Source organism: Schizophyllum commune, assembly GCF_000143185.2.
Source record: "Schizophyllum commune H4-8 unplaced genomic scaffold SCHCOscaffold_8, whole genome shotgun sequence".
NCBI classification, from domain to species: Eukaryota; Fungi; Basidiomycota; class Agaricomycetes; order Agaricales; family Schizophyllaceae; genus Schizophyllum; species Schizophyllum commune.
The window spans coordinates 1,539,097-1,565,944 of NW_026089545.1; the positions used below are offsets into that span (position 1 = coordinate 1,539,097).

General features: G+C 57.1%; 13 protein-coding genes across 13 annotated transcripts; 5 read left to right on the forward strand and 8 right to left on the reverse strand.

Moving 5' to 3' along the window:
• The first annotated feature begins 128 nt into the window (after positions 1-128).
• Positions 129-877, forward strand: SCHCODRAFT_02632097 (uncharacterized protein). The gene is made up of 4 exons (XM_003030461.2): positions 129-212; positions 267-353; positions 401-567; positions 615-877. Exons 1-4 carry the CDS (start codon positions 152-154, stop codon positions 726-728), a joined length of 429 nt encoding a protein of 142 aa, XP_003030507.2. The 5' UTR covers positions 129-151; the 3' UTR covers positions 729-877.
• Positions 835-1,119, reverse strand: SCHCODRAFT_02506897 (uncharacterized protein; the record flags this gene model as incomplete). Its single annotated transcript, XM_050343185.1, has 3 exons — positions 835-878; positions 935-957; positions 1,013-1,119. Coding segments are annotated over 3 exons (174 nt in total), but the record flags the coding sequence as incomplete, so codon positions are not given.
• A 1,593-nt stretch (positions 1,120-2,712) lies between these two features.
• Positions 2,713-5,476, forward strand: SCHCODRAFT_02547343 (uncharacterized protein). The gene is made up of 7 exons (XM_003030460.2): positions 2,713-3,179; positions 3,229-3,409; positions 3,461-3,529; positions 3,582-4,080; positions 4,134-4,631; positions 4,684-5,204; positions 5,259-5,476. Exons 1-7 carry the CDS (start codon positions 2,729-2,731, stop codon positions 5,287-5,289), a joined length of 2,250 nt encoding a protein of 749 aa, XP_003030506.1. The 5' UTR covers positions 2,713-2,728; the 3' UTR covers positions 5,290-5,476.
• Positions 5,477-5,690: 214 nt separating this feature from the next.
• Positions 5,691-6,524, reverse strand: SCHCODRAFT_02632101 (mitochondrial import inner membrane translocase, subunit Tim17/22). Its single transcript, XM_003030045.2, has 5 exons — positions 6,457-6,524; positions 6,308-6,407; positions 6,073-6,259; positions 5,892-6,020; positions 5,691-5,839 (listed from the first exon to the last, which is right to left on the reverse strand). Exons 1-5 carry the CDS (start codon positions 6,486-6,488, stop codon positions 5,808-5,810), a joined length of 480 nt encoding a protein of 159 aa, XP_003030091.1. The 5' UTR covers positions 6,489-6,524; the 3' UTR covers positions 5,691-5,807.
• A 776-nt stretch (positions 6,525-7,300) lies between these two features.
• SCHCODRAFT_02703079 (uncharacterized protein) lies at positions 7,301-7,872 on the forward strand (the record flags this gene model as incomplete). The annotated part of the gene is made up of 2 exons (XM_003030459.1): positions 7,301-7,678; positions 7,738-7,872. The coding sequence occupies 2 exons, from the start codon at positions 7,301-7,303 to the stop codon at positions 7,870-7,872; spliced, it is 513 nt and encodes a 170-aa protein (XP_003030505.1).
• Positions 7,873-8,031: 159 nt separating this feature from the next.
• SCHCODRAFT_02632105 (MFS general substrate transporter) lies at positions 8,032-10,594 on the reverse strand. Its single transcript, XM_003030044.2, has 10 exons — positions 10,266-10,594; positions 9,982-10,204; positions 9,861-9,928; positions 9,679-9,809; positions 9,412-9,626; positions 9,299-9,359; positions 9,082-9,250; positions 8,888-9,023; positions 8,603-8,811; positions 8,032-8,528 (listed from the first exon to the last, which is right to left on the reverse strand). Exons 1-10 carry the CDS (start codon positions 10,404-10,406, stop codon positions 8,178-8,180), a joined length of 1,704 nt encoding a protein of 567 aa, XP_003030090.2. The 5' UTR covers positions 10,407-10,594; the 3' UTR covers positions 8,032-8,177.
• A 376-nt stretch (positions 10,595-10,970) lies between these two features.
• Positions 10,971-11,765, reverse strand: SCHCODRAFT_02632111 (uncharacterized protein). The gene is made up of 4 exons (XM_003030043.2): positions 11,666-11,765; positions 11,422-11,611; positions 11,062-11,365; positions 10,971-11,008 (listed from the first exon to the last, which is right to left on the reverse strand). The coding sequence occupies exons 1-4, from the start codon at positions 11,739-11,741 to the stop codon at positions 10,976-10,978; spliced, it is 603 nt and encodes a 200-aa protein (XP_003030089.2). The 5' UTR covers positions 11,742-11,765; the 3' UTR covers positions 10,971-10,975.
• Positions 11,766-12,191: 426 nt separating this feature from the next.
• SCHCODRAFT_02601046 (FAD/NAD(P)-binding domain-containing protein) lies at positions 12,192-14,371 on the reverse strand (the record flags this gene model as incomplete). Its single annotated transcript, XM_050344041.1, has 9 exons — positions 12,192-12,887; positions 12,945-13,034; positions 13,057-13,124; positions 13,208-13,437; positions 13,489-13,556; positions 13,606-13,908; positions 13,963-14,127; positions 14,176-14,295; positions 14,351-14,371. 9 exons carry the CDS (start codon positions 14,369-14,371, stop codon positions 12,192-12,194), a joined length of 1,761 nt encoding a protein of 586 aa, XP_050199288.1.
• A 651-nt stretch (positions 14,372-15,022) lies between these two features.
• On the reverse strand, positions 15,023-15,786 carry SCHCODRAFT_02632116 (uncharacterized protein). Its single transcript, XM_003030041.3, has 2 exons — positions 15,234-15,786; positions 15,023-15,179 (listed from the first exon to the last, which is right to left on the reverse strand). The coding sequence occupies exons 1-2, from the start codon at positions 15,609-15,611 to the stop codon at positions 15,045-15,047; spliced, it is 513 nt and encodes a 170-aa protein (XP_003030087.1). The 5' UTR covers positions 15,612-15,786; the 3' UTR covers positions 15,023-15,044.
• Positions 15,787-16,021: 235 nt separating this feature from the next.
• On the reverse strand, positions 16,022-19,034 carry SCHCODRAFT_02632118 (uncharacterized protein). The gene is made up of 7 exons (XM_003030040.2): positions 18,978-19,034; positions 18,715-18,931; positions 18,518-18,668; positions 18,239-18,469; positions 18,084-18,190; positions 16,302-17,978; positions 16,022-16,243 (listed from the first exon to the last, which is right to left on the reverse strand). The coding sequence occupies exons 1-7, from the start codon at positions 19,004-19,006 to the stop codon at positions 16,217-16,219; spliced, it is 2,439 nt and encodes an 812-aa protein (XP_003030086.2). The 5' UTR covers positions 19,007-19,034; the 3' UTR covers positions 16,022-16,216.
• A 286-nt stretch (positions 19,035-19,320) lies between these two features.
• Positions 19,321-20,610, forward strand: SCHCODRAFT_02690471 (uncharacterized protein; the record flags this gene model as incomplete). The annotated part of the gene is made up of 2 exons (XM_003030458.2): positions 19,321-20,018; positions 20,561-20,610. The coding sequence occupies exons 1-2, from the start codon at positions 19,400-19,402 to the stop codon at positions 20,608-20,610; spliced, it is 669 nt and encodes a 222-aa protein (XP_003030504.2). The 5' UTR covers positions 19,321-19,399.
• A 1,119-nt stretch (positions 20,611-21,729) lies between these two features.
• Positions 21,730-22,791, forward strand: SCHCODRAFT_01129253 (uncharacterized protein). The gene is made up of 6 exons (XM_003030457.2): positions 21,730-21,782; positions 21,835-22,048; positions 22,100-22,177; positions 22,230-22,307; positions 22,388-22,545; positions 22,616-22,791. The coding sequence occupies exons 1-6, from the start codon at positions 21,741-21,743 to the stop codon at positions 22,703-22,705; spliced, it is 660 nt and encodes a 219-aa protein (XP_003030503.1). The 5' UTR covers positions 21,730-21,740; the 3' UTR covers positions 22,706-22,791.
• Positions 22,677-26,728, reverse strand: SCHCODRAFT_02632122 (uncharacterized protein). Its single transcript, XM_050345697.1, has 19 exons — positions 26,571-26,728; positions 25,496-26,506; positions 25,365-25,446; positions 25,287-25,314; positions 25,187-25,231; positions 24,905-25,134; positions 24,600-24,852; positions 24,218-24,538; positions 24,134-24,170; positions 24,021-24,083; positions 23,923-23,968; positions 23,784-23,871; positions 23,598-23,731; positions 23,510-23,548; positions 23,444-23,460; positions 23,265-23,395; positions 23,030-23,210; positions 22,930-22,976; positions 22,677-22,878 (listed from the first exon to the last, which is right to left on the reverse strand). Exons 2-19 carry the CDS (start codon positions 26,477-26,479, stop codon positions 22,818-22,820), a joined length of 2,787 nt encoding a protein of 928 aa, XP_050199289.1. The 5' UTR covers positions 26,480-26,506; positions 26,571-26,728; the 3' UTR covers positions 22,677-22,817.
• Positions 26,729-26,848: the final 120 nt, after the last annotated feature.

Here is a 26,848-nt window from a genome sequence, read left to right on the forward strand (position 1 = left end):
CAATGGCGGTTGAGAACAAGGATAGGCGCCCGATCGATCGTGATGCGGCGCGTGCCATTCCGGACCGACATTCCCTCGGCGTTCGCCGTCGGGACCTTTCCACCTTGCTTCATCCCTTCATCTTCTCTCGCGGACATGCCGATCCCCCGACATGGTCTCTGCTGTTCACGCACGGGTCGCTGATCAAGTGATTGCCTCTATACAAGACAGCTGTCAGTACGCGTCTGCGGGCTCAATCCAACCACCTCACTGAGACGCCACGGAAGTGACCGATGCCATTCTTGAGCAACTTTACCTGGTCTTCTCTGAGCCGCTTCTTCTCTCTGCTCTCGACTTGATAGACCAGGAATGCAGTAAGTTTACGCAGAGATTAAGTCCCTTCTTAGCTTGACACCCACAGTTGTTAAGACCGCGACGCCCTGGGGTCACGTAGAATACTCCGTCAACGCCTCGTCTTCACCCACCACGTATCTGGTATTCTTGGACCTGCCGAACTCGAGCAGACCACACGTCTGCACATGCCCTGCATACTCGTATAGTGTCCTGCTGAACGATACTCACATCACAGTAATCTCTTCGCAGTTCTCGTCGAACCTGAACTAACCCCGTTGCAGTGCAAGCACATACTCGCGGTCAGGATATCCGAACGGCTCGGGATGTGTGCACCGAGAATGCTTGAGAGCGATGAAGAGCTTGCTAGACTTATTGTTCAGCAAGCGCGCCAATAAGTAGTACTCGTCAATATGTTTATCACGCCAACGTTCCGACTCACGAGCATGACCCCGGCCCCAGTGCAATCAATATGGATTTCATGATGTAACAGCTTCACCTACTTCATCTGCTAGAACATGAGGGGCAGTAGGAATTGACGTTCGGCGCTATTGGTACGTGAGCCTGGCGTTTGCGTTCCGCGTTGAGCTCTGAGTGAACGCACAGTATTGCTCGGGGAATTGGCGACTATATGTGAGTAATGATTCAGCATCAGTACGTTGAAGAGAACGACGTAGCTTACTACTGCCAGCAGGTCTGCGTGCACCTCGGGGGCACGCACGTAGGGGGATGATTCGGGCTGAATTTGCAGGTTCTCGATGTGCATTGGATCTGTGCGTTGTAGCTCAGAAGTCTGCCTGATTACGAAGGGTGAGATAGCGACGAACCAGCTCAGCCGGCTGCTTGTCCGTTAGTAATTTGGGATGTCTGAGTGATTGAGGACATTTTCAGGTGCGTACCATGTTCTTGACGTGGCCGCAAAGGAGGTAGACGTGACAGACGCTGGACGGTATCGTCAGTCTCCGCGCTGTCCTGACAGTCCATTGTGTCCGGCTACGTACTGGCGCCAGCGACACATGTCAAGGCCAGCAAAGCCAAGGGAAACGAGCCGGAGACGGAGGAGTTGACGACTACGCAGCTTGACTACACTTTATAGGCGAGTCCTACTTGCTGTCATGGTGCATGGTGCTGAGGTCCATAGGCAGGCGTGCGGAGGGTGGTCGGCCGTCGCGAGCATTCTCCTGGAAAGACTAGACCACTGGGTGCGGATTGCTTCGGAAGGGTCGGAGATACCATCGGCCCCATGCCTGTCCATGGGTATGCAGGCGGCGTCCAGCTAAGTAGCGACCATCCTGTCGGTGCTTCATATAGCTGTATGCCGATCATAGCTCAAGGGCTTCGATCCAGATGAACACGATGACTCCGGTTCAACGACATTGCAGACAATCCGCTACTTTGTCTCTTGCTAAATAGACGTTCGTCCGAGCCTCCAGTTTCAGACCTCAATTTTTCTTTGCGACAGTTTCCCAGCCACGAGTGCCACATCGCAAGCTGTCATGCTTGAGCACCAGCAACGGTCATCGGCGCGGCTTGATGGAGCCTTGGGTCGGCGCGGAGATCTGCAAGTCGGCGAAGTCCGCGTATACCGTGTTTCTCATTCCACATCGATCTTTCCGAACGTCGTCCGGGTACTACTGAACCTAGTACGCGGTCAGATCCGATATATCCTACGCCTGTCCCTCTACCTGAGAGTAGTGCTCAATGGCGTGGGTGGCCACACTACGGTGTTCAGTGATGACTACTATTAGCGCAGTTGATCAGACGCGCAGTGGGCTACGCCTGCGGTACGCCGTACTTGCCTAACCATGCGTTGGGAGGTCCTACAAGGGTCATCTCCGACTTGTAACGCCGCGCTCAAGTCTGCCTTAGTGACGTCCCCCGTGCGCGCTATATGCTCTAAACGTTTAGTTGGTGAATGCGTTACATATCTTGGCCCCTAGCAGTTAATCCACGTTTATCGGAGATGTTTGTCTGCCGACTGCCCATCGGCGCGTGTGCGCTCTTGAAGGGGCGATGTGCTTGCAAGAAGTTAGACGTATTAAATATACCTCAGTGCTGGCTGGACCAGGCTCACTGAAACAACGCTAGCTTATGCTGAGCTCAATAGTCAGTGAATTACACTCAAGAAGATTCTTGCGACTGGGAGCCTCGGAAATAACTGCAAAGCGGTCACTTAAGGTCAAAAATAAATCCTTTGAAGAGCAAACAGATCGTCAGCCTTGGTCTGAGGAGCGTGAGCACCATAAAGAGTGAGATGACACTGGCCATCAAAACCAACATTGAACACGAGGCGGGCACATGCATGAACATGGTCACATGATGTGACGACACGCGTTAATTGGTTGACCCAACTCCGCGGTGACCGATCGTTGATTATCCCTTGTTCCCAACCACCACTATGTCGGCGCGGAGCCCCGCTATCCAGCGAATCAGCCACATCGAGGTTCCGTCATCTCCCTTCGCGCTGTCTTCGTACTCTCGCATCGGAGAACAGCCCGAGGCATCCACCACCAAGGGCAAGGGCGTTCAACGCTCAAGTCACGCCGGGATACCGCCTTCGCCTATCGCAGCCACGAAGCAGAAGCCCCCCAAATCTCGTATCGATGTCATGGATACCGCGAACGACGCCACGACGCAGTCGCGTGTCGACAACACCTCCAACGCAGCTCTCAAGCGCAAGTTGTCCGCGTCCAACGTGGCCGTCGACATGACCGCGTTGAAGAAGACCAAGGCCGCGGATGGGACTGCCAAACCGGCCAAGACATCGAAGCCGACGGAGAATGCTCAGCCTGGTGCTGAGACCCAGCTGTTCTATTGTCATCAGTGCCGCAAGAAGCGGAGTGTCGAAGGTGCGAATGTGGCCACATCAACTAGAAATGGAAACTCATACGTGCACAGGGAGCCGTCGCTGCACTCGACTGTTACCTCCACAGGGAAAGAAGGGCATAGAGAAGCAGTGCAGCGCATCTTACTGTGCACAATGCCTTACCACACGTTATAAGACCGACGTGCTTAACCCGCTACCCTCTGGTTCTTGTGCCGATCATAAGCACTTGAAGTCCGCTGACTATACATGGTGGTGCGTTGCAGAGTGATATGTTGCTGAGCCCGATTTGACCGTCCTTGTCAGTTGCCCCAAATGCCGAGATATCTGCGCTTGCTCAACGTGCCGACATGCCAAAGGGCTGGACCCACTAGGGTATGTGGAAGGTGTATAACGGATGGAATAGATCAACTGACAATTGGGATAGCCCCAGCAAGCAACCTAAGTCGGAGCCTGCGAAGGCTGATAGCAAGAGTGGCGCGGACAAGGTCCCCGCTAAGACCAAGCCGAAGCCGAAGCCAACCGCGAAGCCGCAGGCCGCTGACCAGGATGTCAAGGGAAAGAAGGTAGCGCCGGCGACAACTGAACGTGCCACGAAGAAGACGGCAGCCGCGTCCCGCCCCAAGGCAACTGCTCCCAAGACCAAGCCAGAGTGCACGGTACCGTGGAGGCCTGTGTCCGGTGACATTGACTTCGATGAGGCCGTGATTCGTATGAATATCCGCGAGTTTGCCCTCCGTTTCCACCAGGCAATGAAACCCGCGCTGCCGAAGGTTGTAGTAGAGGAGTTCGAAATGCTGGTGACGCCCTCGTTCACAGACGCTCCGGACGCGCTGGTTCCGTGGATTAGCGAGCCATGCGCGAAGGCAATCGTTATTGGCCTCCTCTCGATGATAGTAGAAACTCGCGAGGGCGACGCTAAGCTGGTGAGGACCTTGACATTTGCTGATTTCCTCGCCTTTTGCTTACAACTACGCAGGGGTTCCAGCGCGCCATCAAGGATCTCAAGCAGACTGGGGTCACCCTCAGCAAGGTCTGGGGCATCCTCGAAGGGCTGCGCGAGTATTTCCGCGGGCCCGACTCGGGCATATACATGCACTCTGAGGAGGAAGATCCGAAGAGGTACACCAAGGTCCGTTTGCCTGACCCGTTGCCGCTCCCAGAGGGCACGGTGAGGAAGACGCGGCAGATGAAGGACCAGTCCGGCATCGTTGTCGCGCAGACCGCGCAGCTGGTGCCCGTCATTGCGGCGTTGGCAGAGGCTGCGGGCTTCTGTCCTGCAGTGCGCGACGTGCTGGACTCGAGCGCGCAGGAAATCAGAGATGCGATTAAGGACATGCGAGACGCGCTGAAGGTCGAGAACGACCGGTGGGATACGGAGCGGAAGGCGATGGACGGAAAAGACAAGGCCGAGGAGGCAAGGAAGCGCACGGCCCACAAGCAGAACGTGCAGGACATTGAGGACGCGCTCAAAGTGGTGCGTCGACATTTCTCTTCTTTCCCAAACAGCTCGCTCACCCTTATCATAGATTACACTCAGCCACAACATCCGCTGCAACACACTGCTGGGCGAAGACATCGACGGTCGCGAGTACTATGTCCTCGCCCCGAGTCTCGCCCAGCGCGACCTCGCGCTGGCCTTTCTCGCCCATAAGGCGTCACCGGGCATGGTCAAGGCCAAGCGTCGCCGCGGGCGGGACCTCAACGAGGCGCGCGCGCTCAAGAAGTGGTCGACCTTCGTCGCGGTGTACGGCAAGCGGCCGGAGAGCGCGCCGACAGATGAGGACGACGAAGAGGACGGCAAGACCCGGGGTTGGTTCGGGTTCGCGGACCCCGCGGACATCGAGAAGCTCGCGGAGTGGGTGAAGGCCTGTGCGGAGGCGAAGCCTGAGGACGAGGAGGCCGCGAAGAAGATGGATGCGCGCGCGAGTTCTGAGTCGGCGAACGACCGGTGCGGACCTCTTGTGAAGGGGCTCCTCGACTTCGCTGCGTCGACGCGCTGGCAGGTGAAGGCGGATGAGGTTCCGGGGAGGAATGGTGTCCCGCTGAAGTGAGTCTGCAGCTTGCTCTTGGTGTATGCTGCGTTGCTGACTGTGGTCCTCAGGCCTATTCCCTGTGCTAACTTCTACTCGTAAGGGACGAGAGTAAGCAGGAGCGCCGCCTGATATACAGGCTGGCGATCGAACTTCGCGACTATAGATGTGCTACGTATCTGACGACACTGTTATGACTGACTCCTTGCTATCGACTTGCATCGCATCTATTTATTCTGTAACATACGCATCAGCTATCCGGTAGAATGACTATCGCTTCTTGAGGGTTAAAAGAACGCAATCCGACCTTGAACGTGCAACCGCGGCGAGCCCACCGTCTACCCCCATTGACTTGCGTGGCGCGAGTTGTCGAGGGCACTGGCAGAACGTTCTAGAAACTTGCCAGCTTACTGGCCGGCTCCCCGTGTTCGTAGAAGTGGCAATGTGGGGCAAGCTATTCCCCACAGGGATGCTTGTTGTGAGTAGTCTTAGGCCCTTGAGTCTTGGGAATCGCATGGGTATACAGCTTTTTTGCAGAGAATGGTGGATTAATGACACAGTGTGGTAGCATGCGACGTATAGTGTAGTAATCATGAGGTGGCAATGTAGGTCTAGATGGGTTATGACTGGGAGGATGGCATCGGTGCAGGCACTGCAGTCCGGGGTCAGCAAGAAGTAGCTGGGAAAGACGAGATCAGACATACGTGGTGCTGGTGCCATCTGTGGCCGCTGGCCCTCGCTGAATACCCTGTTGAGCAGTACGTTGAAGCCCTCGAACACTCCTAGTAGGATACCACAAGCTACTGCTGAGCCGAAAGCGCCTCGGGGACCGCCTGGGAAGCCGGTGTAAGCAAAGAAAACAGGTCGCGAGGACGCGCAACGCACTCCGTGCTGCCAAGCATCCACCAGTCATAAAGCCAGAGATAATCGCGTTCCACGCGTCCTCCTTTTGTCGTACGCCCTTGACGGCGCAGTCAAACGTCGAGAACATGCCACCCCAGACGCCAAAGTTACCGCCCGTGACTGGGGCACGGGCCTTCATGGACGAAATAGCACCGGCGAGGCGCTCCCCCTATGTTGTGTTAGTACACTGAAGCTCATGAAGACGATATGCACGCACCCGAGGGGAGTTCCTCGCACCCTTGATGGAGTAGAGGATACCACCACCGACGGCACCCATGGCGAAGGCGCCGCCGAAGTCGTTGAGGATGACCCATGGGCTGCGCGAGGGTCAGAGGAGGTGACTATGTCAGACCACAAAAGACATACCAGGGATCTCTCGAGTGGTCCTGGGATGCCATGATGACGAGCGCGACACGGGAAGCAGCGGATGGGCGTAAGGACCAAACAAAATTATATTGCAAATTTGCTAAGTCTACCGCACAGCCACCGCACCGGTCCTTCCGGTCGCTGAGGTCATCCCAGAACGGACTTGCTTCTGACTTCCATCGCGAACTTTATTGCGGGAAACAACTACGACGGTTGGGCTAATGCGCGCCCTCTCTATGACTGGTCTGCACCTCACGCTTGGTTCTACTTATCTCTCGGAAATGCTTTGTACACTCGAGACCGAAATAAGAAGATCGACCCCTCTTTTCAGTCATTCTTCCTGTTCGATTCGCTCGTTTCCTATCCCCCATAAACGAAGGAGCAGTCAAGAGACGGAGTCCAGAGGCTCAACGTGACGAACAAAGTCCGAGTGACGGGCTGCCAATATATAAACGACATACCGATACATATGGCTTCTTCCATCTACCATTTCAATGCCCTGCGTCAAATATGTCATTCAAAAACACGGTGAGTATTCTACTGGACACATGCCCTGACCGTAAGCAGAGCTTCAAAGCAGCCCTGCTGCACAGGTATCGTCCGGATCCGGAGGTCAATGGGAAAAAATCAAGGGACTGACGGTCACTGACCCGCCCCGAGAAATCTGAGACGTCCGCGATGCAGCTTCTCCGGTTCGTGGTTCGGTCAGTCTCTTCCGCGAATCTTGTATAAAGGGCGACTGGCGAGCGTCCCTTTCCTCAACCAGCCAGCTCGTCAGCCAGCTCTTCACTATCAGCCTCATCCTTCTTCAACTCCCACTCCTCGTTGACTCCAACTCGCAACGATGTTCGCCCCGATCCTTGCCCTCCTCTCCGGCGTCGCCCTCGCCAACGCCTACGGACTCAAGTCGGCCTCGACTTCGCCCTACGGCCAGTCGTCCGGAAATTGGGAGCTCCAGAAGACTGCCTACGGCGCCCTCCTCGTCGGCGGCAAGGACGTGCCGCTCACGACCTCCGTCACCATCGAGGGCGGCCAGCTCAAGCTGGTGTGTCCGCAGCAGGCGTCGGCGGCGCTCGTGCGCACTGGGTCGGATGATCCCAAGTATACGGTGCAGTTCGTCAGCAAGACGGATGACCTGCCGAAGGGGAGCATCTTTACGGGGTGGACGACGCAGAGTGATGGGGTTTCGTTGCCGGATGAGTTGACCAAGGTCGTCAACACAGTATGTAGTTGCTATCACTTTTGTTGAACTCCCGAGAGCTGACTCCACGTCTTTCATAGGAGGTCGGATTGGATGGTACCTACAACCTCGCGACGGTCGATGGCGCCAACGCCCTGACGTGGTCCAACAAGGGACCTTCCAACGGCGTCCAGTGGTTCCTGGCCATTGACGAGGCCAATGACGTTCACTGCTAATTGGTATGTGTGCTGTTGAACGCGCTTTACACTCAGACGCTGACTAAATCATGCAGAGATGAGCCTCATCAGTCGCCTCGGACTAGGAGCGTCCTTCGCTGCTGGGAATACTCGTATTTAGTTTACCATCATTCATGATAATCGTCACGATTGGACTGGCTGAATTGCATGGAGATTGCTTCTGAATCGCATTACTGTTCCGTGATTTGTGAAGTATACTGCTAAAAAGGGCTATCAACAGATGAGTGGTCGTAAGAGCATTGGGTCTACGGGGACAATTCTTCATTCATCTATACGTGGTCGCTTCAAACCTGAGTCGTCGTCTCCTTCGCCTCCTCCTTTCCCTCCTGCGTGTCGCGCTTGCTCTCATCCCCAACTTCTTCCGCCGCGGCCTGATTGTCCTGGCGGCTCACGGCCGTTCTTTCCTCATCCGCGACCTCCTCGCCGAGCCCCTTCTCCTCCTTGTGTCCAATGACGCCCACACCGCGCAAGAAAACGAGCGAAAGCAAGCACGCGAGCGCGCCGAACCCGAACGCGGTCCACTGCGCCGCCTGGTAGGCCTGCAGCTGCGCGTCACGCGAGGAGCTGCCGCCCTGCTGCTTCTGAACATTGTCGTAGACAACCGTGGAGACGGCGATGCCCATGGAGGTGCCGAGCTATCGAAGGATGGTCGTGAGTTCTCGGAGCATGGGTATGAAATCAGAGGGATGTCGAGCAACCGTGCACATACCTGAATCATCGTCTGGAACAACCCGCCGCTCACACTCTGTTCGTGTGGGCGCGAGATCTTCGCGATGAACAGGGTGCCAGCGGCGAACACGAAGTCGGCGCCGAAGACGGAGGTGATGGCGGCGGGGAAGCCGAAGGCCCAGTACGGCGCGTTCGGGTCGATGAGCGCGAAGAGCAAAGCTGCCACGGAGGTGATAATTGTGCCCAGGGCTGCGTGGAGGGTGAGCAAGAGATCGACCGGTGAAAAGGGCATGTCGATGGCACAGCCAAGGTGAAGATCACTCACCCATCAACCACACCAGGCTGACATGCGCAACGAAGGCGGCGATGAAGACATTGCACAAGACGCCCGTGATGAACATGGGGATGAAGCGAATCGCGGCGAGCATGGGGCTGTAGCCTTGGTACTCTTGATAGAAGAGCTGCGATGAAATACATGAGCATTGCGCGAATACACGATAGAACACAAATCAACCTCACCTGCGCATAAAATTGCCAGCTCAGGAAGACACACCAGTTGAGGAATGTAATGATCATCTGGACGCCATATCGGCCGTGAGCACGCGACAAAAGGGATAGGCGCATGAGCGGCGGCGGCGTCCAGACAGAATAAGCGGCATTGGGGTCGTCCTGAACACGCTCGAGGTACCTAGGGCGCACATCAGCAGATAAATCATAGACAAGGCGCCGCACTGACCACTGCCACGCGATGAACAGAGCCAGAAAGAAGGCGCCCAGGACAATGAGTGCTATGATGTCTGGATGCCATGTCAGTTGGACAATCATTTGTACACACTGCGCGGGACCTACAAGGCGTCCCCCACTGCTTCGGCTCCGCAATTTCGCCTTGAGCAAGGATGAAGATGATCAATGTGAGCCCGGCGGTGACAAGGAACGACCCGAGCCAGTCAACGCGTCGATCCTTCTCCGTGGATGGCGGATCCGCCTGAATGGCGTACATGCCACCTAAGAAGCACACCCCGGCAAGGGCGGCACAAAAGTAGAACACGGCGCGCCAGGTATCCCTGCGTATGGCGTCAGTGAGTAGAGAGAGATGAGATGAGCTGCGTGACGTACTTGGTGTACTGAGTGAAAGCTCCACCGAGGATAGTACCCAATGCACCGCCGACAGGAGCGCCCGCTGCGAAGGTGGCGAAAGCAATGGAACGGGCTCGCGACGGAGGAAACGCGTGCGCGAGGATACCCAGCTAAATGGTTCAGTCAGCGACGGAAATAGAGGTCAATGCCGTCAAGCTCACCGCCGCAGGGATTATGGCAGCGCCACCCACGCCTTGAACGCCTCGCAGGATCTCAAGCGTCAGCGCATCTACCGCACGTCAAAATCCAGACAGGAGATGACAGCAATGACACGACACGCACCCTTGACGAAGGCGCACCCGAGGGTGAATGCAAAGAGCCATAGCGCACCAGCGAGGAAGGTCTTCTTCCTGCCATACACGTCCGCTATACGGCCAAACATGAGGAGCAGGCACCCCGAGCTGAGCGCGTAGGCGTTCGTGACCCATTGCAGCTGGTCCTGCTGGATCCCGAGCTCGTCGCCGGTGGTGGGCAACGCTATCGAGACGGCCATCGTGTTCGATATCTGTGAGCTCTCTCTTAGCTTCCTGATTTCGCTGTGACTGTATGGACGATGGACGACTCACGTTCGCTGCCATTGCGATGGTACATACTGCGGTGAGCGTGATCCCCTTGACGAGGGTCGGGGCAGTGACAGGAGCATCGTCAGCTTGGGTGGCATGGCTCATACGAGAGTGCCGCTTTTTGAGCGCGCCATTGTCAGCCATCGGCGTCGAGCTTCACGGGGAGGATGAGAGGGTAGCACAGAACGAAGTCCTCGTTTTCAAGTCGTCGCTTATAAGCCTCAGAGCTTTTTAGCCGCTATTGGCGTCATGCACATTAGTACGATGACTCGAGGCCGACAGAAAGGGGAGCGGCGCTCCTCGAAGATGAAGCATATCGTCCGACTTCGTCGTGATCAGAGCCAGGATTAAAGCGTCGACAGCGACGCGTCGCAGATCAGTGCCACATATGTCCTTTTGCAGGTCAATTGCGGGCGCGCCACTGCCGAGATGCGGGACTGTTTCCCATGGGTTCTCATGGGCTCCCACATCGTAAAACGAAGCGGTGGGGCGGCTGTGGACGTAAGTATCGGAGTTACGACGGGTCGCGCAGTCCGAGCACCCGACGGGGACTCGATCTATAGGCAAGCAGCGCTCATGGAGGTGCGGGATGAACTCAATCGCACGGGACAGTTGGCAGCGGATCGTTGAATTGGTACGAACTCGGTATTATTCATGCTACATGTTGCACAGTACTAATGGTACATTGGTTCACTCATAAGTCCTTCCCCTCTTTACTTGCTCGTCAACCCTTGCGTCAACTGAATCTGTAGCTATCGTTTAGCAACCTCGCAGCCCCCAATGATCACGCCCAACTCACCTCCGCCTTCGTAATCGTCCTCAATTCGCCTGGCGACGCAGCATTGCCAGTCACAGCACTCGTAGCGATGTCCACCGCGCGCGCCGCAGCGTTCTTCGTGACCGTCCAGTACCGAATCTCATCGGGGATGACCTGGATGACGGACACGCGTGGGTCGGTCTCGTCGCCCTTGTGGATGCCGTCCTTGAGGTCGCCGAACCAGGACTTGTCCACCGAGGACCAGTACTTCTTGATGAGGTTGGGGTCCTGGCTGACTTTCGCCTGTCCGGAGAAGGAGGCCCAGTCGGTGTTGGAAAGCGCGAAGCTGTGGCCTTGGAGTGAGCTTGACCGATCCACGCAAAGAAGACGAGGCGAACGCACCTGACGTTGACGTTCGAGTCATTCTTCACCTCGTCAAACTTGGGCGAGACGTTGTTGGCGATGAAGGTGAGGGTCAACTCATTCCGATCATGCGGCGACGCGGGCGTCATGGCGCGCGAGTATAGGTGTCCGTCGGACGAGTGCGTCGTAAGCATCCCGAACTTTGCCTCCTGAATGATCTTCTTCACGCCTGTAAACAGAGTGTTCAGCGATCTCTGCCGCTAAATAGCAATGTGCGACGCACCGTCGATCTTCTCTTGCGGCGTCAGGTCGTCGTTCGTCGCCTTTGCGACGTAGGGGTCGAGCGTCGGGTTCGTCATTGTGGTCAGGTTGTTTGTGGTGAGAGTAAGTAAGATGGTGAGATTGTTCAGTGAGAGGTGAGAGAATGAGACAAGATCGTCGATGTTCAGCATTTATATAGCCGCTCAACGCACGACATTACGCGCACGGAGCGTCAGTGACGTCGGTGGTGCGACTGGTCAGCAAGGCGGCGCATCCGAGCACGAAGTCCATTCCCAAGGCGAGGCGCGCTTGTGACCTAGCACGAAGGCGAGCCTGATATGAACCGTGGCCGCGACCGAGGAGGTCGATGGGCGCAACGGAACTTGTCTATGTCATTGGGAAGTTCAACATCGGAGATTGCCGAAAGGCACATGATCGTGGAAATGAATGGTCGACTTTATGGCCAAGGTCATGAGAATCGCGATTGCTCTGTCTACATCCTACATGGTTGCTCTACACATCATACCTTATCTGGTCATGCTAGCGTTTCAAGCCAGAATTTTAACGAAGTATCTCCCGATTCCTCCGGTCTCCAGCACAATGGCCCCAATCACCCCGTCCGGACGAACGACGACGATGGTCGGCTCGTGGTCCACCTGGTATATGCTGGATGCCTGTCCGTCGACATCTTGCAGGACCTTCGCGTCAATGGCTTCAAAGACCTGTCCTTCCGGCGTGATAACGACGACCTCCGCCGCACCCTTAGGCAGCGACTTGGCAGCGTCAACGACGGCCTGCGCCGTTCCCCCCTTTGCGGTGAACACAAGCACCGTGTCCTTCTCGCAGCCCAGCACGTCGAACAGCTTCTGCACCCCCGCGTCAGCGGCACACCTCAGCGGTGCCGACGGCGCGCGATCGCCCGCCCTCAACACCCCATCCCCCGACCCGTACGCGCTCGGCACCGCATCGGCCAGCGGGTTCCTTTCGTCAAGCACAATGTCGCTCCCCCTATAGTTCACCCCGAGCTGCTCCATCTCGCTCCGCGTCCGCTTCCACTCCCTCTCCGCATCGTCCGCCGCAGCGCCGGCGCCCTGCTTGAAGAGGGCAAGCGTCTTGCTGAACAGCGCGGTCGTCTTCTGGAGCATGGTGGCGATGACGGGGAGGCGCTCGGCGGTGTAGGTGGCGAGCAGGGTAGGAGCGGCGAGCTTCTTGTGCACGAGGGCGATCTTCCAGGCGAGGTTGAACTGTGATGTGGTCAGCATACTGTATGAATAAAGTCGCAAGGGTAATCTATGACATACACCATCCTGAACACTGGAATTCAGGCCTTGCCCTCCGGCCGGACTGTGCGTTGGAGTAGGGATCCCGGGCCGTAGGCCCGAGCCACACGCCTATACCACCGCGTAGACACACGTGTAGACGAGCTGCTATCCCATCCCGAGCCATCACCAGGCCGTCGCCCCGAGGATCCCCTCGCTGGGCTAGCTAGGCTATCCCAGCGTATGCGCCGCATCTGAGCACCGGATGAGTAAGCCGCTACCACGACTACATAGTAGACGCTCACCTCCAGCAATGAAAATCCGGCCTTCGCTAAACTTGTTCACCATCCGAATGTTCGGGCGCCACCAAGATGCGTGCTTGAGCACCCCGAACTCGATATCCGTGCGGCCCGTCGTCGCATAGAATGCTTCAACGAGGCCATTGCGAGTGTCCAGGGGTTGCTCTCGGGCCTTGGGACCGCCGGCTACGACAGCGAACAACCCTGGATCATCAGCCGTGCGAAGATTGAAGAATCTGCGACCCGGTAAGTTGGTCATCTTCGAGAAAAAATACCGAACTACGTACAATCCGTCGGAATTGCCAGGCGTACCACCTGGCGCACCTCCCGGACCGCCCCAAACGTGCCAATAGTCCTGACGGCCATCAAAATAATAGTGGAGGTGAGAGGACGAGGGAGCTTACGCTACTCAAACCCTTCACGTATACATCCCCCACAATCATCCAGTCTTCGTCCATGGTTTCTCCTAGAAACGACAACCCAAGCCCCTTGCGCACGGCGCTATGCGCACCATCACAACCGACGAGGATCTCGACGTCAACGGGTTCGACGCTGCCATCTGCTTTCTTTAGCTGGACAGAGACCATGTCGTCGCTCTGCGTGAAGCTTTGCAGCTCCACGCCGCGTTCGATAAAGCATCCATGCGCCTCGAGGTGTCGAGCGAGGATGGCTTCGAGGCGGTCTTGACCCATGCTGCGAGCGTTAGGCTGCCACAGACGTCGATCTTTAGGTCATGCTACGTTCCGCGATGGCATACGCACCCACGGCTTGTCCGGTAATGGATCCTTCAAAGTAGTCGGAATGATTTCCTTCGCCACCTCGACTCCACCCGGCATCTTGTACACGCGCACCGGCTTGAAGGTTCCAGAGCTGGCGAGCACGTCGTCAAGGACTCCAAGGAGGTTGAAGACCTCGAGGGTACGAGGCTGAAAGGGTTGAGAAGGGTTCGCGTAGCCGAAGACCTGATTACTAACCTGAAGGCCATTGCCCTTTTGCCCCACCCGAGGCTCGGGCATCTTGTCGATGATGCGAACGGGGACGCCATTCTTCAGCAACGCAAGAGCAAGAGTGAGACCTGTGGGGCCTGCGCCGACCTGCAAAGTCAATGAGCAACTCTGAAAGGTCGTATGACAACTGTGCTTAACTTACGATAAGAACTGAGGCGACCATGTCTTTAGAAATATGCAACTAGCTTCAAAGACGAGCAGGTGCTTTGTTGACGGAACTTGTGCATCTCTCTCTGCTTTTATAGCCAAAGTCACGGTATACCGTGTCTTCCAACCTGCGCAAGCTAGCTTACGTCCCGCCGCGGACCGCAGGCGACTGGCCGGCGGCGGGGAGTACTATGCGGTACGCGGCGTCGCCAAAACAGGCGCCGACAGTAGTCGTCAGCGCTTCAGCGATGGTATGGGCAACATTGCTATATGCACATCGTGAAGACGACGTATGGTTGTGAAGGTCAAGGTGAGGTGGCTGCTGCCGACTTCCGCCGGGCCTGCGGGACCGGCAGAGGCCGCGTGCTCCATTGTCCAAATGCGGTTATTCCCTCACTTGAAGTTGCATCCGGCTCCCACGCTCACGGCCAGCTTTCTCTGGTAATGTACCTAGTGATCAGTTACGCTGCACACACAATGACTGGGTGATGTTGATAGCATCAAAAATCAAGAGATCAATTCGAAAGAATGAGTCACAATTATAGAAGGATACTGTATGGAAACATCATGCGCCTGGAGGACTCCGTTGCGATAATTGTACTCGAGCAACATGGTTGTGGAAGAAGGAAATCCAATTCTACGAAAAGATGAGTATATTGATGGATGCTGAAAAGGGCGGCTACATACCTTTAGCAGTGGACGTCGTTGGCCTCGTCAATAGCCAGGAACCACTGGACGCCGTTGGAAGGACCCTTGTTGGCCCACGTCAGCGCATTGGCACCGTCGACCGTCGCAAGGTTGTAAGTGCCGTCCAGTCCGACCTCCTGCCAAAAAGCGCGGTCAGCTCCAATACCCAGAGGAAAAGAGCAACCGCATACCGTGTTGACGACCTTAGTCAAGTCATCCGGCAACGAGACACCATCATCCTGCGTCGTCCACCCCGTGAAGATGCTCCCCTTCGGCAGGTCATCCGTCTTGCTAACGAATTGCACCGTATACTTGGGATCGTCCGACCCAGTGGGGACGAGCGCGGCCGTCGCCTGCTGCGGGCACACCAGCTTGAGCTGCCCGCCCTCGATGGTGACGGAGGTCGTGAGCGGCACGTCCTTTCCGCCGACGAGGAGGGCGCCGTAGGCGGTCTTCTGTAGCTCCCAGTTGCCCGACGACTGGCCGTAGGGCGAGGTCGAGGCGGACTTGAGTGCGTAGGCGTTGGCGAGGGCGACACCGGCGAGGAGAGTGAGGATGGGGGCGAACATCGTTGGATGGAAGTCGAAGAAGAATGAGGCTAAAGGTGGAAAGCTGAGTGAGCTGGATGGGCTGAATGAGCTGAGTGAGGGACGGGTACGTCGATGGCCAGCTTTTATAGCGGAGGTTTCGGTCCTTTCTGCAACCTGCAAGGCGTTTTGAGAAGGCTCTGCCCTGTCTTCGTCCATGAGCCCGACCAGGATCTGTGCAGCATTTGTACAAGGCTGTATGGTAAGAAGCACCCTGGCTACAGCCTTCAGTCGCGATTCGGAGGACCGTGAGACCCAGCTGGCGCTGTCGTTCAGTGGAACACCCTCACCTCGGGCACGCGTCGCGCTTCCGAGCGTCCCTCGTCTGCGGCAGTGCCTTCGCGCTGCGAATGCGAGGAGCCGCTGACAAAAAGTCAGAACGTACAGACCCAGCTCAGCGAACTGGAGCCCAGATTACATCTAGCGGACGGTACACGCCGAGTAGTGCATCAGGGTATCATTTCGGTATATCGAAGGAGGGTCGCCGGCGCCCATGAAGACTTGGAGGCGCAACAGCAGAGCAAAATTCCATTCCGAAAGCATACGTAGCAAGTCGAACATAGCAAGTCGAACATAGCAATTGGTCCTCAATCCTCGAAAAGAGGATGGAACGCCTGGGGCATCCATCCACATCAGCATATGCACCGCGAAGAGATTGCAAAGGCCACTCACCCCCGACTCGTCGCCATCCCTGCTCGACTGCGTCGGTGGCATCTGCGTCTCATCCGTCGGATACGAGCGATACGGCGTCCTTGGGCGGTCATTCGAGGCGGACGAGGGCGTTCGGCTGAGTGCTGTCGTACTCCTCTCGGCCACGAGCCTCCCACTGCGACCACCCTCCACCCTCCCCCTCCCACCGTTTGCCTTCCTCCCCCCGCGCATGCCATCATCCCACGTCCTATCATCGTCCTCCAGCTCCAGATCGATATCCCTCATATCGAACATTGCTTCCAGCTCCTCCTGCGTCAGGCTCTCGACCTGCCGGAGCGCCTCGGGGTCGTTGGTCGTGATTTGCGAGGCGCGTGCGGCTGGTTGAGAGGGCGGTGCGTGTGCTTGGGACGACGCGAGTTGCGAGGGACCGGGCAGGAAGAGCGGCTCGCCCGAGGTTTCGTTCGCCAACCGCGTCTCGTTCGCTTTGTTGGGTCGACGTGAGGGCCGAGAGGATGGGAACTGGGACCGAGAAGATGGGAACTGCGGCTGGGACGATGGGAACTGCGACGGTCCTGGCAGGAAGAGCGGCTCTTCCGGCGTTTCGTCTTGTTGGGAGGAGGCGACTTCTTCGTCTGCCTCGTCGACGAAAGCAGTCTCGGACTGCCGCTGCGCGAAGTCGAGCGAGGGGTCGAAGGATTGGTCTTGGGCAATGAGGGATTGCTCGTGGTCGTCAAACGAATGGTCATCGGCATTGAGGAACTGGTACTGCGAGTCCCCGAGCGACTCGTCCCGCCGGAGCGCCCCATTCGGCACACTGTGTGGCGCCCCCGTCGATCCATTCCGTCCCACTTCGACTGACCCGCTTTGCGACACGTCGAACAACCGACTTCCTGAGCCCGAGGACTGCCGGATGAGGGTCTCTCGCTCCTCCCTGAGGCCGCGAGGTAATATTGGCGTGAACGACTGCTGCGGTGTTTGTGTATACATCCGCGGATTTTGCGTCTCCAGCGGCCCAAGATCCTCCTGCGTCCCCCCGGGTTGACGGTTGGCTGGCGTCTCAAAAAGGGCGCGGTTCACCGGCATCTGCGGCCCTCGCGCAGCCTGGGGCGTCTGCGGAACCTGCATTGCGTTCGGTGGACGCAGCCCCCGCGCTCCTTGCGGCGTCTCGAAGGGGTGCCTGTTCGCGGGCAGCGGCGGCGCCATCATGCCCTTCCCCTTCGCGCTCACCGGCGTCTGCTGCACCACCCGCATCGACTTCCTCCCGCGCGCCGAGTCGGGGGCGCCATCATGTGCGCGCTTCCGCGTGGGCAGGGATAGGAGGGGCGAGGGCTGGGGCTGGGAGAGGTGGATGGAGGCTTGCGAGGCGTAGGCGGGTTGGGAAGCCTGGGAAGCCTGCGACGATCCTCGGCGCGCTTGCGCATGTTGTGGATCCGAGGCGGGCGAGCCGTTCTCGGGTTGCTGGTTGCGGGCATTTCCGTTGGTAGCGTTTGTTGCAGGAGTTGTGCGTTGCCGACTCAAACGCTGGCCATTCGTGCGCTGGCTAGCCTGACTCGCCATGCTCCCCGGCACCGTGCTCGTCGAGATGACAAACAGCGAGTCAAAGCAGTCGCCCTCGATGTCAATGAAGAGCGGTGCGGCGGCGTCGGTGAAGTGGAGGTCGAGGGGGAGGCCCATGGATTCGGCAAAGGCGATGGTGGACTGGGAGGGGTGAGTGGTGGCGTTGGCGGGAGAAAGAAGGGGGAACGGGAGGGAGGGGGGAACGGGAGAAAAGGGGAGGAAAAGGGGAGGAAAGGGAGAACTCACGTTGAACTCGCGAAGGTGGAAGGAAATGGTTATGGGCAGGTCGACGATGTCGTAGATGTCGAACTCTTCGACGCTTATGGTCATCTCGGTCATGACTTGTCCGTGAGCTATGCAATGATCAACTCGAGCCGCGTGCGGAGGGGAACCAAACTCACCCTTCGGATCGAGAGACGACTCTAAGCTCTTCACCTCGACGTCCGCGTCGCCAAAGTTCCAAATGAGGGAGGGGTCCGACTTCGCCCCGCGCGGCATCGGGAAGTGCTCGATGATGTACTTGAGTCCGCGCGGTCCAATCGTAAGTCTTGACTCCAGCGCCGCATCCGGCATGCTAGGCGCCAGCATAGACGTCGGCGTCAGCATGAGTACGCGGTGGGTCTTGACGATGCCTGTGCCTCAGTAAGGGCGGGGTATGTGCGCGGGGTCTGGAAACGCACCATGCTTGCAGTATAGTTTGATGATCAGCTTGCTCTCGAGCGCGTCGTGGTCTTCCCCCGCATCCTCTTGCTGATCCCCGTCGACGATAGAGAATTCGCAGCGTTCGACAGTCTTTTCGACTGTTCGATGTTTCAAGATGGATAGTAGTGACTGATGAGAGTTAAGGTGGGATGTGGGACTGGGGCGGACGACGCACCCTCGCCGTAAGCTGTCCCAACACTTCTGGTTCATAATCGAGTGGCTGATCGGGCGGACGGGCGATGTTGTATCTCGAGAAGAACTGTTTATCGTATTTCAAGCGACAGTATGCAGACTTTGCTGAGTTCGTGGCGGAAAGGGACAGGGTATCGTTCGTTGCTTGAAGGGAAAGCTCCTCCCCATACTTCGACAGGCAGAACAGCGCTTTGGTGAAGCTGCTGTGAGGGTCAGTTTAGCCCCCAGATCGTAGTATATGCGTACATTCTGAGAGCATCGGGGCTAAGGGTCATAAAGGTCCGATTGGAAGGCGGGAACGCCATGAAGGCAGGAAACAAGGGCGCAATCGCATCCCCCCGCGTCACTGGGTGTGACAGTGACAGCACGCGTTAAGACTGGGACGCGTCTCGACATGTGATCTCGTTTACTCTTTAGAGGGAGGGCAAGGAAGAGCGCAGAAAGTCTCTGCATTTTGAGGACAGGAGCAATCTGTACGCCGCGCTCGTGTAAGACTAAGGGCCTATACTGCCTCAAACATTCACTTGGCATATGCCAGTCATTGTATTTCCGTGACATGTGTCACAATTCCCCGCACTTCCCTTCTTGACCACCATCTACTCATCCACATTCTACTGCTCTCTGCACGCTAGAACCCGTGTCAATCGCCCTTGATCTCCTGCGATCTTATGCACGATGCTGAAGACCCGCCCTACTCGCTCAGAAGGCAGGACTCGACGTCGGCAACACGAATTATCGACCGCTATGAAGCAACCCACAATCCTACCACACGTTCTTTAAACGACCGCTCGTCCCTTCAGACACCAGACAAACCCGCTCGCTCGACATTTATGGAGAACTATAAGCTCAAGAAGGACAAGTCACCCCTTCGGCGGTCCTTCCAGAACTTCATGTCCGTCTTGAAGAAGTCTCCCGCCGCCTTCAAGAAGAAACCCGCCGGCTCGCCCGAGATTGCCGCTCCCGTCGTGCAACAGATTCTGTCACAGTCGACCTATCCCATTGCTGCCTCTCCTCCGCGACCTGAGATCCCTTCTTTTGGCTATGCGCGCCACGCCGGACAGCTCCTCTACCTTTGCCACGCTGAAAACGAATGCCGCGACGTCTTCCCAGTGTGGACCACTTGCTCCGTCTCCCTCGAAGGCTCTGCGCTCTTGGCGACTTGGTATACTACTATGGGCAACCCCTTCACGCAAGTGATCGACCTCTCGTGCTGTACGGATGTATGCGCCCTCACTATCGATCAGCTCGAGCCCGCTCTTCAAGATATGCTGCCAAACTGTGACGATGGCGCCGACCCGCGGATCTTCGAGCTTACTTTCGATGGTCAACCCAAGCAATGTTTTGGAGCGTCCTCCGTGAAGGAGAGAGCGCGGTGGATTAGTGCTATCTGGTTTGTATTGCCATCTTCCACGCATTCGACCTCGTTTAACGCATATACGCGCAGGGACACTGTCATACCGTCATCAGGATCACGCCGACCCAGGAGTATGTACTCAAGAAGCGACACTGGGCGCAGCACCGACTCCGCCTACCCCGGTATCCCAGAACCCGCAAAATCCAACATGTCTCGTATGTCCTCGAAACGAAGCGAACGCTCCCTTCCGCCAGTACCAATGGAGTCACCCGCGCCTTTCTCTGCACCTCGTGCGCTTCCGTCTATGGCCCCTACGCCTTCGTCTATACCCCCTGCGCTCTCCTCGATACCCTCTGCTCCGTGCTCGCCAACGCCCAAACGCCCTATCGGGGTCACCCTACATGACCCGCCGTGCAAGAGCCCGTCTATCGCGAACCTCAGTCAGCGCTCCGTGGTCAAGAATCGGCTCGCGCAGATACAGTCCCCGAGCCCGATATCGCACGTTACACGACCGACGTCGAGTGACTTCCGTTGGCCGTCGAATGGTCTCCGCTCGCCGCCACCGCAACATGCACGCCCGCTACCTAGCTCGAGGATGTCCGCCTGCGGCTTGTTCAGTCCCTCTCTTCGGCGCAATCAGGTCCCTCCCCGCATGGGTTCTGCACCTTCGCGAACGCAGTCTCAGTACTCTGTACTCGATTGCTACGCTGGCTCGGGCGACAGTAGGCCTACGGATAGTGACTACGGCAAACTTGCGACTTTCGAGGACAATCAACCTGCGCGCTCCTACTATAGCAAGCTGCCAAACTCCGGCCATGATGAGCCCCCTGGCTCGGACTGCGCAAAACCTGCGGGCTCCGACTACACCAAGCCGCCAACCTCTGAAAAGATGCAACCCGTCGTTGACACCGTACTCGATCAAGCCGCGAAGCAACAGGACCGCCTCACTTCCATCGAGGACCGGATCGTTGCTCTGCAGTCAGACGTTCGCGGCCTGCCCTCGAGGCTGGGTAACATGTCGAAGTTGGGCAACATGTCCAGGCAGGATGAAGGACCGACTCCGTCGCCCTATCGATCCTCCTCTCGCGACGGCCCCGAACTCGGCGCCGTTCAGCGCGCCGTGCTCGCGCTCGAGAAACGTGCCCAAGGCACCTCGGATACGCTGCTGTCCATCGAACGGAAGCTGGACGATATTGCGATCAACCAACTTGAAGCGAATCAGCGGCAGGCACATCAGATCAGCCAGCGGCAGGAGCCGTATCCCATTGAGACCGCTGCCGGTCACCACCTGGCGAATATTGGAGAGAAAGTCGATCGGTTGCAGCAGGATGTGCCGGAGATTTTGCAGAGGTTGGATGAGCTGGCTTCGAGGGCGGGTGGTTGTGGAGGGGCGAATGCGAGTGATGGCGGAGGTGGGATGACAACGATGCGGAATTTTGGGCGTGGGGAGGGTGCGCCTATCCCGATAGACCTGTCGGAGGTCCATGCGAAGCTGGAGCATATTATGGCGAGACCGGCTCCTCAAGGCGAGGCGGCTACGGTTGATGTAAGTGGGCTGGCTATCCGGTCGCAGTCTGTCGCTGACATATTCCCAGCTTTCCGCAGTGACGGCGATGCTGCAAGCCAGCGCGGAGAAGCAAGAGTCGCAGGCGCAGATGCAAGGGGACAGCGTGCGCTATCTGAACGATTTGAACACGGTACGTGTTCTTCTTCAGCTTTATCTGTCCGTGATTGACGCGCTTCCTCAAGTGGCTCGAGGGATTCGTCACGGACGGAACAGCCAAAATCGAGGGGATGGCGGCGAATGTGGCCACTATCAGTGCCGCGTTTGGTGCGCAGGGGCAGGGGCAGAACCCGCTCGACGAGATGCGCCAGCTGGCGGAGGAGATGCGCTCGCGGGACCAGAATACGGCCGCATTACACGATGCGGTTGGAAGGTTGTTTGGGGAGCTAGGTGGACAGGGTACGGTGCATGCCATTTGTCTGCGACGATGTTCGCTGATGCTGCTTTCAGGTGGCGTCGGCGGCGTGCAACAGGTCCTTGAGATGCAACGGCAGAATCAGGAGGTGCTAGTGCGCTCGCTGGCGTCGGGTATGTTTGCTTGGTATACACTGGCATTGGACCTTACTGACGTATTTGACAGAGCTCACCAAGGAGATTCGGGACGAGCGTCTGCGTTTCGTCGACGCTATGCAGGAGGCGACGTCTCTCAATGTTACTGGTACGTACCTTCATTTGCTCTCTCTGAACCTTCTGGTCTACAAACCGCCGTCATGTGCTCATAGCTCACGACCCTTGCAGCCCAAGTCGAAGACTTCAAGCAGCAGATGTCGAAGGAGGTCCGCGCCATGATACACGACGTCCAGCGACTGCACGCCGAGCGGCAGGCTATGCAGAACCAGATCGCCGACCTATTCAGCTTCTATTCGAAGTATGAGAATGAGAAAGGTGGCCCGCCGGTACGTGTCTGCCTCAAGAGACTTGGCCAATGATGCTAATCGTGCGATGGAATTTTGGCCTGGACCTCAGGAGCAACGACCGCCGCCAATGGCTGCCAACCAGGTGAATCACCCTCGCTACGTGGTTAACGGTCAACATGCCACGCTGCGTCGATGCTGAGCGCTTGGGCGGCGCGTCTTCATTGTCAAAGTAATACTAGAGTAGACGTCGTAGGGTAGTCAATCAAGGCTGGGGGTTGACGAGTACGCTGGTGATTGGTAAATGAGATCGTTCAGTCGCCTATCTGCCGCGCGGTCGCTGCGATGCGAAAGTTCGTAGGTACGACGGTGTGTCTGATGAGGTCGTCTATGAGTGGGGGCTGCTCAAAGATGGAAGTGGCTTACTGGTATCGTAGTTGTATCCGAGGTCCGTCCATGACTAGGATGTCGCCCTGCGCGCGCAGATTATCAGCGTTCGAACGAGACCTGAACTACGCGTCCTTACGTGCTCCAGCTTGAACGAGAGAAGGATTCCTTTCTGTCCGTCAAGGGCCTCCTTCGTCTTGGGAACCCGACGGAAGTGCATGAACGCCGGCGCGCCCAAAGAGAGGCCAGCGACGAGCGGCCCGAGGCCGGCTTCTGCGTCGCTGTGGAACGCCATTTTCTGGCTCTCCATGTATGCGGCGCTGTGGTTCCGATGTTAGCGGGCATCCCCTCGAAGGAAGATCATATCCACTCACCTTAGCACCTCGTTGAACGATTCTTGGCGACCAAGGGCTTGTCGGATGCGCTTGTGCATCAGCTCACGCGCGGCCAGGACAGCTTCAGGCGCCTGTTTCCATGGCGTGGTGTTGGCACCACCGCCGACGTACTACATACTCGTAAGTCATTCTCTGCGCGGAATATCGTGACTACGCACATGATATGGCTTGCCGGCTGTAAGAGAACGTGAGCGTTCCGAGGCCGGGACAAAGGAGAAGCTCACTGTTGTGCGAGAAGTAATGCGCCAGGCAAGCGCCTCGTACTGCGACGTTAACGTCAGCGAGAGATCTGCAAGAAGTTGGCCTACAAACGCTTGTGCGATCTAAGAGGCAGCCGCTGGAAGTTGAGGGAGCCGCTGTTGGCGTCCAGTTGGTACTGCCGGAATACATGTTGGGCCTCCTGTTGTCCGACGATGGTCGTCGACTTGATGTGGTAGAGGGTGCCACTGGCCGATTGATTATCAACTATTCTGCATGGCAGGGAAAGAGCAAACGCACGAGCCGTCGGTGAACTTGAAAGCCTGGTAGTTGCCTATGATGATACCCTCGTCGTTGGTGAAGGGACGCATTGGCAAGCGCTCGATATCTGACCGGTACATATGAGCTAACATCTCGCGAGACCTGTGCATGAACGCACCACCCTTTGAGTAGACCTTGCTGTGAAGCCAGTCCATCTTGACCTTCTGTGACGCAATGAGCCACGAATGAGCAAACATAGATCTGTTGGCGACGAACCGTTGGCAGGCAAGCGAAGTCTTTTGCGTCCCGTATAAGCGCGTTCACCGGCACTGGAGGTGCCTGCACTATTGAGTACAAGCTATATCGGTTTCAAAGTAGTCGTAGCTCACGTTACACGCGGGGCACTCCCACCTGTCCCAGTACGTCCTGAGAGATTGGTGAGCTTAAACCACGACTGACGCCTGCGCACTTACCGACAAGACAATCGCCCACACTGCTTACAATGCCAACCCTGCGTGAAGGGTTCCGTGGTCGTGATCCCAGGCTTGCACAGCAGGTCCAATTTGACGGGAGGGGGCGGTCGAACGTCGCGCATGTTCTCGGGCACCCAGCAGGGATCATCAAGCGTCGCGAGGTCTGGATTAGCCTTCAAGTTGTTTGGCGCGACAGGGTGGACGCCGTCGACGAGCCAGAAGGCTTGACATTGAGGGTACAGGCAGATATGGCTGCGATACACCAGGGTCGACCGCTTCCCGCAGGTCGGGCAGAGGTATGATCTATCGGGCCGTTGGCATCTAGGTGGAAAGAATCTCAGTGGATCTGCCGTTAACGTATCATGGTAGACAGAACACGCACATTTGGCCTAATGCAACAAAGTTCGTTCTCTTCTTCTTCCTCTTGGGAACTGGAGGGCGGCGTCGGGCATCCGTCGTTGCGGGTTCGATAGGGCAGCTCGGCGTATCACGCTCCGGCTTAGGTGTCACTAAGCCAAGTTCGAGGGGAGGAGGCGACCACCACGGCGCATCCTGGCCTTCGCACCACTGGAAGGCAAATTTGAACCGTACGACAGTACCACCTGGAGTAGAAGGGCCGGCTGGCTGACGCTCCGCTGCAACTCAAACTCAGTACCCCATTACAAATGCCGCGAAAACGCATCATACCCCACGCGTGCTTGATAAAGTAAAGCCCAAGCACAGCGTACACGATGCCATGCGCCTTAAGATCGTATGGGAAGAGTCGGTAGTTGTCGTCCAGAAGGAGGACGATGGGCCGTTTCTCGAGGTAGGTGTGCAAGAGCGCCCTCACCGACCGGTCGTTCTCGCTCTGGTCTTGCGCGGGGACGACGGTCAGCTTGCCGTCTTGCATGGCCATGCTCTCGGATTTTCCGCCTCTGAGAAGAATGAGAAGTGCAACGAAGACGAATCAGGAGCAGTGGTACGCACCCATGCGAGATGATGAACTTCCCGTTTTGTTCGAATCTGTCTCGTCTGTGGAGTAGAAGTGAGACTTTAGCCTGCAACGCCGGGCAAGAGAGAGACGTACTCGGCAGGATGACCACTGAGAAGATATCCTGAATGCCTGTTCAGACACGGCATTACGTGAACGATGGTCATAGCGTACCTTTCACGACGTTGTCATTGTGGTAAACACCGCCTTGAAAGCTCCGGAACCACGGGAAAGACTCGCAGACCTCTTGCCGAGTCTGTAGACAGCGTAAGCTGCGTTTGTGGCCTCTCGATCCGCAGCCATACCTGGGCCCAGATAGTCGGCTTCCGTGGCAGAGGCAACTTCGGAACGGGCGGTGGTTGGTCTCGCACTGCTGAGTGAGAGGCAGCTGATATGAGGGGAAGGTTGTCGCAGAGCTGTAGCGGAACAGGGAGCTCTTGAATATCTTCGAAGGTGGCTAACCGCATCTCAACGTCCTCGACTTTAGGCTCAACCTCCACGAAACTGTAAGCGCCATGGCGATGCTCTATATCATGATTGACGTTCAATTGCGCTTGGACTTCGTCGGCATTGCCACCTTCATCTGAAACAGTCGACTGGCAAGCCACTTCGCCTGTGTCAGAGTTGAACACACGAGCTTTCGATGTCGAAGGCTCTGCGTTCAGCGACACATCGATCTGGATAGTAGCGTCTTCAGGTTCTGGCTTGTCCTGGTCGTCTACACCAGCGGGGGTCGTCAGACGCTGTGTCGAGGGTGTTGACGCGCCCATGCCATCCTTCCTAGTAGAGGTGACCGACGGGGGTAAATTTACATCCCGCGGCGTAGGACACGAGTGTTGTCGATTGTGGCCATCCTTCGACGCTTCAGCCACAACTCTGTTCGCGAGATGTGACTCCGCTAATGGGAGTTCCGGAGAGGATACAGACGATAGTGGGCTCGAGGGCTGAGCAACAGGTTCCGGCGATTTAGCACGCTTCTTGCCCGACTTCTTCGACAGCTTTGGCGTCTTGGCCACTCGTTCGCCCTCCCCCTCTGCGTCCTTGCGCCGCCGCTTGCGCTTTCGCGCGCGACGTGGCTTCTCCTCGGCGAATAATGAACGCTCCTGCGCAGCAACGGAAGTCGCACTTCCATTCAAGATGCTTGTGTCCAGACCACGATTGCGGCGTTCGGTGTTCATGAACAGCATTGCCGCCTGCTCGCTCTCGGTCGAGAGCTTGTAGAAGAATTGCGCGAACAATGTCCACTCCGCGTGGAGGAGCTCAAAACGACCCTCAACGTCGAAGGCCATGGTCATCCATTTGCGGCATGCGCGTTTCTGGGGAGGTGAATAAAGCTTCAGCATACTGTACAAGTGTCACAGAGCCTTGGACACAACTGACCGATCCCTTCAGAGTTTTACATTGATCAATGAACCTCTGCCAGACCATGCCCTGCGGGCTAGCCTTGTTCGGCCCACTGCTTCTGCCGCGGGTTTCTCGAGTTTGTGTTTGGGCTATCTGCAGTTTGTATGTCAAGATCTTGTCCCCCAGGATGCCGTTCAGGAGCTCTCTGTCAGCCACACAGGTCGGGAGGGGTATAATGTCGTGAGAGGGCATGGTGGGAGGAGGGAAGGCGCCAGTTCGCTTCCCCGAACCCCAGCGATCACTCTCACGACGCG